Source organism: Myotis daubentonii, chromosome X (assembly GCF_963259705.1).
Source record: "Myotis daubentonii chromosome X, mMyoDau2.1, whole genome shotgun sequence".
Classification (NCBI taxonomy): Eukaryota; Metazoa; Chordata; class Mammalia; order Chiroptera; family Vespertilionidae; genus Myotis; species Myotis daubentonii.
In genome coordinates, this window is record NC_081861.1 from 123,438,134 (window position 1) to 123,452,059 (window position 13,926).

The 13,926-nt window shown below is 39.8% G+C and overlaps 1 protein-coding gene across 1 annotated transcript; it reads left to right on the forward strand.

Moving 5' to 3' along the window:
• Positions 1–900: 900 nt before the first annotated feature.
• LOC132224666 (metallothionein-1A-like) lies at positions 901–5,370 on the forward strand. The gene is made up of 2 exons (XM_059679778.1): positions 901–1,060; positions 5,264–5,370. Exons 1-2 carry the CDS (start codon positions 901–903, stop codon positions 5,368–5,370), a joined length of 267 nt encoding a protein of 88 aa, XP_059535761.1.
• The last annotated feature ends 8,556 nt before the right edge of the window (positions 5,371–13,926 follow it).

A 13,926-nucleotide genomic window follows, 5' to 3' on the forward strand; every position in this document is an offset into this window, starting at 1 on the left:
GTGGAGCGCAGCGATAGCAAAATCAATAGGCTGCTCCAAACTCAGAAACAGAGAAGTGGGGCACCAACCGCATCCCAAGCACCTGGAAACCTCCTGACAACGCTGTCGCAGACAAATGACAAGGGGGAAGATTTCTCATCCCATCGTCATCATTTTCCATATTCTGTCTTCCCCATTTCCCACAGTAATAAGAAGGAGAACCCAAAGTTTTGTGTATTCCTACTGATTTGATCACTTTGGCAGAAAGCTGGAAAATAGGTATTCACTTTCAAAGGCTCCTCAGCTGTTTTGTTGTTTTATGTTTTTTGTTTTATTGTCTTACTCATCACTTGCCTTATGTTCTAGTGGCCAAAAAGCCCTCTTTGGGTATGTGGAGTTGTCTTTTTAAAATATATATATTTTTTATTGATTTCAGAGAGGAAGGGAAAGAGGGAGAGGGAGAGGGAGAGGGGGAGGGGGAGGGGGAGGGGGAGAGAAACATCAATGACGAGAATCACTGACCAGCTGCCTCCTACACGACCCCTACTGGGGATCAAGCCCACAACCTGGGCATGTGCCCTGACTGGGAATCAAACTGTGGCCTTTTGGTTCATAGGTTGATGCTCAACCACTGAGCCACACCAGCCAGGCTGGAGATGTCATTTTAATGGACAGGACTTAATCAGATAAAGACCTTCAGAAAATTCATTTCAGTATTTTCCAAGCATTGGGAAATAAAGATAATATAGAGCTTGCTTTGTCAAGTCATTTATGTTTAAAATGTATTTTAAGAAAATATTTATTTGTATGGCTCTGATGTCTACTACTCTTTGTAAATAAAAGTTACAGACCACACCTCCTCAAAGTCCTACCAGTCTGTTTTGCAGCTGTCCCAGACTCCAGCCGCGGCTTTAGCTTACCATGGATCCCAACTGTTCCTGTGCTACTGGTGGCTCCTGCAAATACAAAGACTGCAAATACACCTCCTACAAGAAGAGCTGCGGCTCCTGCTGCCCCATGGACTATGCCAAGTGCACCCAGGGCTGCATCTACAAAGGAACATCAGACCAGTGCAGCTGCTGTATGTGATGTGGGGAAGGTCCTCCTCTCTGATGTATTAGACCAGGGGTCCTCAAACTACGGCCCGCGGGCCACATACAAATACAATATTGTATTTGTTCCCATTTTGTTTTTTTACTTCAAAATAAGATATGTGCAGTGTGCATAGGAATTTGTTCATAGTTTTGTTTTTTTTAACTATAGTCCGGCCCTCCAACGGTCTGAGGGACAGTGAACTGGCCCCCTGTTTAAAAAGTTTGAGGACCCCTGGATTAGACCGACATGTTCAAACCTGCATTTTTTTGTACAGCCCTGATCCTTTTGCTATATTCCCTTTTTTATCTATAAAATACATGAATAATAATTAAAGCTGTTGGCTTTCACAAAAAAGCTATAGACTTGTGGGGATGCAAAATGGTGCATGCATCCCAAAGTTTGGCAACACCATTTCTCTTCTCCCCTCCCCAATATCCTATTGGTGCTTCCCAATGGCTAAATCCAACAGGCCAGCTGGAAAGGGAGCATAAGTGATGTAGGCCTTGCTGGTCAGCCTCCAAAACACAAGTCAGGGAAGAGAGGGACAGAGACTAAACCCCAGAAAGAGTGAAATGGAGAGAGCATGTGGACACCATTATTTACTAAAGCCATATAGTTTGACAACTTCTAAAATCCTTGATGTGTAAATAGTCTATGAATCGGCCCAACAGTCAACCTTTGAAGCGCCCCCCCCCCATGTTCCCTAGGAACCACACTTTCACATAAAATAATTCACATTTCCTCAAGAATGCAATGACCTTAAGCCATTGGGCTAAAGCCAGTTTTTCAGCTAGCTAAATTTAATTTTACCCAGTCAATGGGATGCTCAACATCCTTAGGCAAGCAGAACCTTTTTAGAAAAATTCTCAGTTGCCTATCAAAACTTTGACTAAGATGCTTAAAAGGAGTAAGTGTATGACTAAATCCTGGCATTATCAGTTAAAAAGTTAAAGATCCTAGCCCAGCTGGGATGGCTCAGTGGTTGAACATCAGGCGATGAACCAGAGTACTGTTCGATTTCCCATCAGGGCACATGCCCCGGTTGTGGGTTCAATCCCCGGTGTGGGGTGTGCAGGAGGCAGCCAATCAGTGATTCTTTCTCATCATTAATTTTCATTAATGTTTCTCTCTCTCTCTCTCTCTCTCTCTCTCTCTCTCTCTCTCTCTCTCTCTTCCTCTCTCCGAAGTCAATAAAAATATATATATATATTTTAAAGATCTTAGAGATTTGTTCTAGAAAAGGATTCATCCATCTGGTAGGGCTTTCTTCCTCCTCTACCATGTCAGGATATAGAAAAATAAATATAGATATGAATAAAATATAGACATGAAGCAGAAATAATCTGAAATCCTCCTTCCATTTTTAAAATTTATTTTTCACTCTGCATGGAACATGTGCCTTGACTGACTCCATAACACTGTAAGGGGCTCTAAGTCCACATATATTTATAAAAAGTTCCAGAACTAAAACACACAAACTACACGAAAAACTGGGTCACTTGAAGATAAACACAGTCTATTTTCTGTCCTTAGAGCACAGCTTAAGACTTATGAGACCTGCCTTACTTTGATATTTTTTTCCACAACCCACCAAGTGACACTCTTTATTCTTCCCTTAAACCCAGAAAGCTTTTATCTCTGTGTATGTTTGCTGCTGCAAGGGGAATAAAAACCACTCTGCAATATGAGAAAGAGAACTATAAAGGGAGGCAAGCCAAGCACAGCCTTAAGCAGTATAACCTCTGTTGTGCACCAAAGTCCACAAACTCTATTCAGCGAGGCATAGGGGTTGCCACCCAACAAATCATAAGCCCTGCAGCTCCCTCACTGAAGCTTCAGTAGTGGTCTTGTCCAGGAAACTCCTTGAGAGGGTGTAAGTGAACTGAGGCTCTTCTCTCTCTGTCAAAACCCTAATGTTCTTCGTCCATCAGGCGTTGAGCTGTCAGACTGATGCTTAAGTATAACAATGTATTAGGCAGATCATCTGAGGTTCCCAAATTGAAAAGAAAGGGCTAAGTGGCATGTGGATTGCTGACACCCTTCCAATTTGGGGTCTTCTTCCAGTTGAAAGACTGCCAGATTCTATGCCAAGGAAATACAGCCAGACAGCCAGTGGCTGGGTTTGAGCCATAATTATTTTCTGAGCACTCCCGTATAAGGTGATTGACCACCTGGTTAATTTGCCTCATAGTGTGAAGGTACAGGCCCTCTGGTAGTGTTCAAAGTGCTACACTAAGCAGAGTCTCAGTGTTAACACAAGAGTAACTAGTTCTGCCCTAGCCGGTTTGGCTCAGTGGATAGAGAGCATCGGCCTGCAGATTGAAGGGTCCCAATTCCAGTCAAGGGCATATGCCAGGGTTGCTGACTAGATCCCCAGTAGGGGGCGTGCAGGAGGCAGTCTATCAATGATTCTCTCTCATCATTGAGTTTCTATCTCTCTCTCCTTCTCCCTTACTCGCTGAAATCAAGAAAAATATTTTTTAAAAAAAGAGTAATGAGTTCTGACCCACCTTCAAGGCCTAAGGCAAAAGTACAAAATAAACTCTTCTTAGAAACATTTCCCTCTTTCTAAATCACTTTTCCTTCCACCTCTGTTCCCTATCATGTGCTCATAAAAAGTTGTGCTTTTTCCTCTGTTTCCTAATCTGCCCTAATAATAATCTATGCTTTTCCAAAGCCCCAATCTGCAGGACACCCATGAGTGGCTATCCTTCCCCCGAAGAGTCACTCAATCCAAAAGTTATTTCTCCCTTCCTAACACCCCATAAGATGTGGTTGATGGGTAAACTTCATATTCTCCAGAAATATCTGAATTTTGAGATGGAAATTCTTTTTTTAATATATTTTTATTGATTTCAGAGAGGAAGGGAGAGGGAGAGAGAGAGAGAAACACTGAGAGAGAATCATTGATTGGATGCCTCCTGCACACCCCCCACTGAGGATTGAGCCTACAACCCAGGCATATGCCCTGACCAGGAATGGAACCGTGACCTCCTGGTTAAGGTTTAACCACTGAGCCACACTGGCTGGGCAAGAGATGGAAATTCTTAAGCCCAAATAATATAACAATCAAAGAAAAAAAACTAAGAAATGGACCTCTCCATTTTCAATTAACTTTGCCTCCTTAACCTGTCCAGAGTGAAGACAGCAGAGGAGCAGGGAAATGTCCATCATTTCAGACTTCCTTTCCCAAAGGGAAAAATTACTTCCTGTCTGGCCTCCTCCAGGAGGAGAAGGGAATGAAGGAAGGAACACCTCTTCCTCCTTCTGGAAGTCACTACCTACTTTCTAATGCCCCATTTCTGCCTTATCAATAAGGTTTTTAATGAGGTCATTAAATCTACTTTGACAATTTATATTAAAATATCCCTTTTGGAAATAATCTTATCAAATGTTTATCACAGATCCCTAACCTCCAAATTTATGTCACTAATTGCATAATTTTAAATTACTGTTTTTTTTAATTAACCTCTCTAACTTGGGGAATCTTAACTCTTGTAATTATCCTAGCTTTCAGATTACTCCAGGTAATCTGTCTTAATACTTTTTTGGAAGTAAACAGGGTATAAGTAAATGTCAGTAAAATAAATTTTAAAGACCTCTGTAGATGACAAATATAATTGTTCTGATTCTAGCAACCAGAACTGAGTTCAATATCCATGTAGGGGTAAGATATTAACTCCTACAAACTGTAAGAGGAACCAGGGCCAAATAAGTTAATGTATCAATAAGATGTTAGCAACTTACTCCATAGAATTGGACTCACTAGCTATTACAGCAACTCACACATATTAAACAAAATGACCTTGGAAAGCCTCTTTCCCCACTAAACTGACAACTCTCTTCTTTCAAAGATGCCTCCATCTAAGATGGTATCTCAACTTCCCAACTGACTTCATCCTGCTCCTACTGACATGATCAAAATGTGGGAAGACCATCGTAGATCATTTCTTGTGGTGTCGGGTGCATTTTAAAAAAGGGAGCAAGACTGGCAAACTGAAAAATCCATTACATTAATCTACTAACAAAATGCAGAATAAGCTTGAAAAATGAGACCATCGCTGAATGAGGCAGATGGTTTGGCAACCCTAAAAGACTAACATCAAACAAACATTCATTTGAGTCTTCATCTAGCTTTGCTAAATTAGTATGTGAATTCAAACATTTGTCTTTCAATATTTCTTTTCAGGCAATGGGAACTATGTGAGTAAGGACCACAAGCAAGAGGAGGAGGAAATGCTAGCCAAAGAAAATGACACTTATGTCACGCTGATGCTAAGCCTTATGTGGGTATAATAGAAACTATTGGAGACCTTCCATCTATACCTCAAAGGCATAAGGACATATTTGAGTTCTTCTCTCATGTGTAATTATCCATAATTATTGCCCCAAGTTTTGCCACCACATTCTTGGTGCGTTGCAGTAGAATTCTTGTCATGCTATTGGTGGATTGATCTTCAATAATATATATACTCACAAGCAGGAAAAATAGATTCTTACCCTCTATGAAAGTTCATATAGGGATGGGGATTACATGCAGAAAATTTCTTGCTAAACTCATATATAAAATGAGGAATACAGTCTTATTAAATCACACAGCCTTCAAAGAGTTTACTATTTAGGAATATCAGGCCTTAGTCACCAAACTATGCAAAGAGTATACTGAAGGTATGTGTGTATGTATGTGTGTGTGTGTGTGTGTGTGTGTGTGTGTGTGTGTGTCAAGACTCACTTAGATTTTCTACTCAAAAGTTACAATTTCAATACACTGAATCTTTATAGGACGCCATAAAAGAAAATTAGCTGTTAAAAAAGGAAGTTACGCCCTGGCCAGTGTTGTTCAGTGGTTAGAGAGTCCACCCACGCACCAAAGGGTCATAGGTTCGATTACCAGTCAAAGGCGAGTACCTGGATTGTAGGTCCACTCCCAGTCCTCATTCAGGGCGCATGTGGTAGGCAACCAGTCGGTGTGAGATTACCTCAATATTTCTCTCTCTCTCTCTCTCTCTCTCTCTCTCTCTCTCTCTCTCTCCCTACCCCCTCTGAAAAGCAATGGAAAAAAATATCCTTAGGTGAGGATTAACCAAAAAAAAGGAAGCCACTACAAAGGAAAGGATTTGCCATTCCTTCTGGAAAAGTCCATGATAATCTCTCTTTTAAATGACTCACTATGAAAATAACAGATGTTCAAGAATCAGTGTACAAGTAATTAAGGAAGACCTGCCATGGGAAACCAGTCAAGGAGAGGAGGAAGAAGGGGACAGGGAAAAAAGAGAAACTGGAAGAGTTAGTGGTACATCCACAGAATATGTGAGCAGGATTAAAGGCAAATGGAAAAACACCAGCTTTATTCTCTTTTCAGGCTGTCCGTCAAAAGTATTTCTGTGGGACTGGGGGAAAAATTACCTCTCTAGTCATCTCATGAAACTCATAACCCTAATGAGAAGAAATATGATGATTCATAAGCATAAAGTACTGACACATGATGTGAGGCTGTCTTCAGTTGAAGAAGTACTCCTGGTTGGATGAGAACTGAGCTACTTGTAAAAGGGAGAAGGGCTTTACCACCTTTCTTCCCAGAATCCAAGTTAGCTCCACGTGCTAGAATCTAGGCCAAAATCCTGAAAGACTCCCAAATGCATACATTATAGTCCTAGAGGAAAAATTACCTTGAAGGAAATACACAAAAATGTTAATTTGTAGTAAATGCCCTTGGGTAGGTCATGGATAAGTCGTCAACTTTCTGCAGTTTCCACATTTTTATAATGAGCATATACTAACTTTATAATCAGCAAAAGGACTTTGTATGTTTTCAAAATGGTGAAATAAATTATAGAGATGATTCTCTAAACTGTTTTTCATATTTGAAAATTAGGTCAATTAGGCCAGCTTCTCACACAAAACACTCTTTGCCCAGTATCACTAAAACTGCTGTTTCACCATCCTTTAAAAACCCATATGACCTGTCAAACCAAAAAATTGTTTCCCTATTTTAACTTTTAAAAATGTCTAAAAAATCTTTTGCATATGGAGTTATTAGTCAAAGCCTAAAATAACAAAGAGTTTTCCTGTTCTAGCTATTTTTCTTAGAGCATGAGACCAATAAAGGAGGAGTTAATAGATAAAAGGTTTTTCCTCTAGTTACCAATTGTGTTACATTGATTATAATGTAAAATTCAAGTGTATAGAAATTCACTTGACAGCTACTAAACAAGACAGCATGAACAAGAGGAATCTAATATATACTAATTTCAGCAGAGAAAATAAATGTTTGTGGGAGGGGGGAGTTTAAAGTGACATTTAAATTTAAGTACCATTGTAAGTATTATTTCACTGTAAGTTCCCACTGAGCTTCATACAATGCTCAGCACACAGCAAATAGTCAAGTGGTTTAGTGGAAAGAACACTGGATTAGAAGTCAAGAGGCCTGGGTTCTCACTCCAGCTTCACCACTATGGAATGAGCTAACTTTTAATCTATCATTTTATCCATTTCCTCATTAGCAAAACAGGAATTGAATCAATCTCACCTGCCTCAGGGATCTGGGCAATGATAATGAGAGAATGAACATTTTATTTAAATTATAAAGCATTTTTGGTTTGACTAATTGACCCCCTCTATATAATCTATACATATAAAAGCCTAAGCTGGTAGGTATGACGTGCAATGACCACCAGAGGGCAGACACTCAACGCAGGAGCTGCCCAGTGACAGCAACTTTGCAGAGTGCCCTCTCACACACCAGGACCCCTCGGGGAATGTCAGACTGCTGGTTTTGGCCTGATCCCCGCAGGCCAGGACGAGGGACCCCACCTGCTAGAGGGACCCTGCTCACTCCACAGGTGCCACCGGCCAGGGAGGGACCGTGGGAGGTTGGCATGCCCCAGGTGCAGCTGGCCGGGGAGGGACTGTGGGAGGTTGGCCCATCTCGCCTAGTCCCAGCCCCCCAGCCACTTCTAATTAATTTCCTTTCAATGTGCACAAATCCGTGCACTGGGCCTCTAGTCTTGATATAAAAAGGGCAATGGGTTGGTGAGAGCCTGGGAGGGTGGGGGCAGGCTGGAAGAAGTCAGTGGGGGAAGAGAGGGACTTATGTAATACTTTCAATAAAGATTTAAAAAAGAAAAGGAAATGTTGACAAAAAAGACAAAAATAATAATAAATTGTCATTCCACTAAAACAAATAAATAAATAAATAACTATAAAGGAAAACTTTGTTATAGAATTGCATCTCATCATTACTGAAATCCCCCAAGATCAACAATAACCAAATCCTACCTGCATCTATAAGTCAATTTTAGGACACGAAATGGTTGGGTATTAATAAAGTATCAAAGATATTTGAAGGGCTGCTCTCCAGGTTATTTGAAATTCTTACTTAATATAAAAAAAATCCCTCTTTTAGAATCAAGCCACACTTGTTTAGCTTTTTGTCAACTGGCACACCTCATAGGACCAAGCAAGAACTTTGTTTCTCTGCCAGAAATTTATATCCCCTCTGCAGAAAATTACAACCCCTCCCTTGCCTTACAGAAGAGTGGTGCTAGAAAATCATAAATAATGCATTTTTATCTCTACCTAGAGTGACATAAGGACACTGAAAAGACTTATGAGCTGATGGTCAAGTAGGCTAGTGGTGCCAAAGCCTTGGAAATGCTCAGAACTTAACAAAACACATGAAGCTGGTTCATGTTTCTCCAGCAGTCAGCAGTTTTTTGTAAAGGGTCAGAGAGGAAATATTTAAGGCCTTGAAAGCCACATGGCAACTGTCACAGTACTAAACTCTGCTGTTATAGTGTGCAAGCAGCATAGGCAAGACATAAAAAACATGTTCACGCCCAGCCAGTGTGGCTCAGTGGTTGAGTGTCCACCTATCAACCAGAAGATCATGGTTCAATTCCCATCAGGGCACATGCCCAGGTTGTGGCCTTGATCCCCTGTAGGGGACATGCAGGAGGCAGCTGATTAATGATTCTCTCTCATCACTGATGTTTCTATCTCGCTCTCCCTTCCTCTCTGAAATCAAAAAAATATATTTAAAAAAACAAAACAAAACATGTTCCAGACTGTTCAACCTATGAGGGAAGGCAGGGGATGAGGGGGTAAGAAATCAACCAAAGGAAGTGTATGCATGCATATGAGCATAACCAATGGACACAGACGGGGCGGGGGAGGTGAGGAAAGCAAGTGCTGGGGGGTGAGGGCGGTAAGGGGAGGCCGGGGGGGGGAGACTTATGTAATACTTTAAACAATAAAGAATTTAAATTAAAAAAAACATGTTCCAATAAAACTTTATGGATGTGGAAATTTGAATTTCATACAACGTTCATATATATTATGAAATTTTTCATGCATTATGAAAAATTATTCTTCTTTTGATTTTATCAATCATTTCAAAATATAAAAACCATTCTTAGCTTGCAAACTGTACCAAATCCAGCCACAAGCAGATTTTGCCCATGAACTGCAGTTTGCTGACCCCTGTTTTAAACAAAAAAAAATAGCATGAATTTAGGCCAGGCTCCCCAGAAGCAGATCCTAAGACAAGAATCAGTGTACAAGTAATTAATTAAGGAAGACCTGCCAGAGGAAACCAGTCAAGGAGAGGAGGAAGTAGGGGACAGGGAAGGAAGAAAGACTGAAAGAGTTAGTCTCATCCTCCTAACCCCCTTCCCCTCTCCCTCCTTCACTTCCTCCTCCTCCCTCTCTCCCTTCCCCTCCCTTTCTCCCTCCCTCTCTCTACATGTCAGGGAAAAGTGGGGGCCGTCCCCAGAGAGTGAGCCACAGTTGCTAACAACTGGAAGTTAAATATGTAGCATATTTTTTGGAACTGAATAGAACACTGACATTATCCACTATAGGCCATTTTTTAAATTGAGATATGACTGACATATAACATGTGTAAGGTTAAGGTGTACAATATGTTGACTTGATACATTTGTATATCGTAATATGGTTACCACTGTAGAGTTCATTAAAATCTCTATCACATCACATAATTATCATTTTTTTGTGGTGGGAACAATTAAAATGTAATCTCTTAGCAACTCTGAAGTTTATAATATAGTACTGTTGTCCATCATCATTAGGTCTCCAGGAATTATTTAGCTACTAGTTGAAAGTGTGTACCCTTAAACAACATCTTCCAATTCCCCCACCCCCAGCCCCAGGTAACCACCATTCTGTTCCCTGCTTTTACAAACTGTAGTAGTTTTAGATTCCATATATAAGTGAGATCATGCAACATCTGTCTTTCTCTGTCTGACTTATCTCACTTAGTAGAATGTACTATAAGCTATTTTTAGGAGTTTGTCAAATGTACCAATATACATTCAAAGCTGAATTTGAGTACACAGGTTTACATTTTGCAAAAGAATGAGCTTACCAACAAGGTTCAGCATTCCAACTTCACATTGCATACATGTCCCAAAGTCAAGTTGAATGTTAAGAATGCTCATCAGGAAAATCAGGTATTGCTGCTTTTAGATAACCTAGCATGAAGACAATCAATAATATCACTTTGCCAGTTGTAGATGTTAAAATAAATGATGGAAAACAGTAGGAAACTCTTTGCATGGCCACAGATATCAACTTTCCCAGCAACAGGATTCCAGCCTCTATATTCCTGAGTAAACTTTGGACAGTATTATAAAGTTTATAATAAATCTTTCAATAAATAACTCTTAAACTAAGGGCATGCTCCTGAACCAGAATTAAAACTTTTAAATCCCCCTTTGAATTTTAAAAATGAAAACTAAATTAGTCATCATCTCTAAATCGTAAATATCTCTACTACTCATCTCTGCAAATGATCTCACTTTTCTTTTTTAAAATATGTTTTTATTGATTTCAGAGAGGAAGGGAGAGGAAGAGAGGGATAGAAACATCAATGACGAGAGAGGATCATTGATCGGCTGCTTCCTGCACGCCCCCCACTGGGGATTGAGTCCGCAACCCAGGTATGTGCCCTTGACTGGAATCGAACCTGGGACCCTTCAGCCCAAAGGCCAACGCTCTATCCACTGAGCCTAAATGGCTAGGGATACACCATATATTTTAATTTCACTGTATCAAAACCTAGCCAAACAGTCTACCATCTGAAATTGAAGAGCTCTTTATATGGCATTCCTTCTTCTCTCAAAGTAACCAATGTTATTGAGGCATATACTGCAAACTGTTCAGATCAATCTCATTTCAACTCTTTATTTGTCTTCTTTTACTATCAAGCCAGGACAGCTGAAAGCTCACCTTCTCAGATTCCCTCACATTTAAGGGTGTCCATGTGATTCAGCTCTGTCCAATGAAATTCAAGTCCACTGGTGCTTCCCCTTGTCTGGATCATACAAGGTGTTCAAAGTGAAAAGCCATTGGTTATGATGGTACAGCTGGAAAAGAGGAAGAATTTTATTCCTTAGTGGTATCCTTGAGCTGCATTCTGCCAGATTTTTGAAGCATTAGACAAATAATCCCATTCATTTTCTAAAACAACTATTTGTCAGCTTTTCTGGAATTTTCTGTCAGATGCAATCCCTAACTGCTACAATTATGCATAGAGAAGAAATTGTGTTTTTTAAAAAAATCAAATTAGCTTAAACTTATTGGGTCTCAAAATACACTCCCTGCTGGGTAAAAGCTGTGTGTGTCTTCCAATTTCTCCACTGTAATCATTATTTTGAACAATGTGTCTTTACCAAGCATGAAAATAACTTTTTTTTGCAGTTTACTTTACAAAATAGACATGTTGCTAGTAAAGTCAACTAAAAATCCAATTATATTTTAATGTACACCAGAAAAAGTTGCTAAATTATTTAAAGTAAACTTTTGGAGAACATTTTTATAATGGAAAGACTTTTAATTTCTATTAAATCCAAACATCCAACATTCAACAATCAGATTCGCTTAACGTGGGACCTAATATCTGGCTCTATTTTACATGTTTTCATACTGAGCTAAAACTAGAACTATTTTTTCATAAAGGAATATCACACAGGAAGGTTTACACAGAGGTATTCAAAGACTATAGCAGGATAGATTTTTCCCACTGAGAGGCTTCTCAAGCTAAGAAGTTGATGTCACGTGTTGCTGGATGCCCCAAGTGCCATTGGGGAGCAACAATTTATCCTTTTCCTTGGTTTTGCCAATAAGTACAGCACACAGAATAGGTAGGGATCCTGCAGATAGGATTAGTGCTGTTGGTATCTCAGAAATAATTCTTTGATCCTCCAACTCCCACTTTCTGGGCATTCGTCTCTTCTTGATAAAGCAGCCACCTGCTCCTCGATAACATCTTTTAAATATATTTTTTATTGATTTCAGAGATGAGGGGAGAGGGAGAGGGAGAGAGAGAGGGAGAGGGAGAGGGAGAGGGAGAGGGAGAAATATCAAGATGAGAGAGAATCACTGATTGGCTGCCTCCTGCACACCCCACATGGGGACCGAGCCCACAACCGGAGCTTGTGCCCTGACTGGGAATTGAACCGCAACTTCCTGGTTCATAGGTCGACCCTCAACCACTGAGCCACGCCAGCCGTACAGTAATAGATGGCTACTAAATGTATTTGGGTGACCACATCCTAAAGCATAGGGTCAAATCAATGTGTCATACACCGGGAAAGAATATTTATTGTATGCCAACTATACTTCAATTTAAAATGTTTAACTAAACTTTTAATTCAATAATAAGAAATTATGGGAAGACAGAAAACCTAGCAAAAGTAAAAATTCTAGCGAGCCAACCTAGAAATATGTGTTCCTTTTACTGTGTTGCCTTGGTTGCACTAAAAATTAGTGAAAGACATTTGGGAACAGTCAGGTTTAATGGAAAAGATGTGGCAAGACAAGATTGAAACTACCTCAGATAGAGTTAGACAGACAATGTCAATTCCATGATCCTGCCCTCCCCAATTTGTGCATTTCATCAATGCATAAATTACTTAAAAGATGCATAAAAATTTGGCTTCCATATTGTACTCTCAAAAATGTTAGACAACTATCTATTAATACAGATTATCATCTCACCTGGCTTTCTATTATTGCTCTCCTAAGGAATTTTAGAGGGTCTGTGGCATTTCAATTCCTTAAATCATTTCTGCCAACACGATAAATTGCTAGAAGCCTAAATCTGCTACGTTCCATTCCTTGGTGAAAATGTAAATCTTTCTAAGCACTGATTTTATCATTGTTAATAGCAGAGCATACTGTCCGGCATTTTGCAAGGCTCTAAGTCACACTGTGTGATGGGAATTTTAAAGAGAGATGCTACCACTTTGCCCATTATTATCATTTCTCCCTTCTGGACAGTGTACCAGGTAACACCTGGGATACACCATAGGTACTGGCCATTCTTTTAAGAAGAACTCATGATTAGGGGCCCATGTGCCACACAGCACTGTGACACTGTGGACAACTGAACTGCTGAATTTGGGGGCAGAACTGAATGTTGATTAATGTCTATTTCCTCTTTGAATGAAGAAAGATGATGCTAAGGTGTTCTTTATCCTACATTTCCCAGCAAGATGAGCAAAAAGGCAGCATGTCATAGTTAGCAACACTCTCAGCTCCATTACTCCTGACCTAGCATCTGAGAGAGGTAAATTATTTCACTGATTAGAAAATGAATCTTGAAAATGCAAGAGCTGCACAGAATAGTGGCCCAGGATTGCACAGGTATTTGAATGAATGCTGGAGAACAAATTCATTTAAAATTACCACCTGTGAAAATGTACTATTAAAGATGTGTGTTTTGGTCCAATAATCATCATTGATATTATCATTAAGTACTCTTTCATGGCACTAAATGCAAGAATAGTTTGGATATTTAAATATGCACATTTTAAAAAATTAGAAATCTAG

Excerpts from the sequence above, each read along its gene's own strand:
- LOC132224666 (XM_059679778.1), top strand. The coding sequence starts at position 901 with ATGGATCCCAACTGTTCCTGTGCTACTGGTGGCTCCTGCAAATACAAA. Across the intron at positions 1,061-5,263 it reads ATCAGACCAGTGCAGCTGCT|GCAATGGGAACTATGTGAGT; the intron begins GTATGTGATGTG and ends ATTTCTTTTCAG.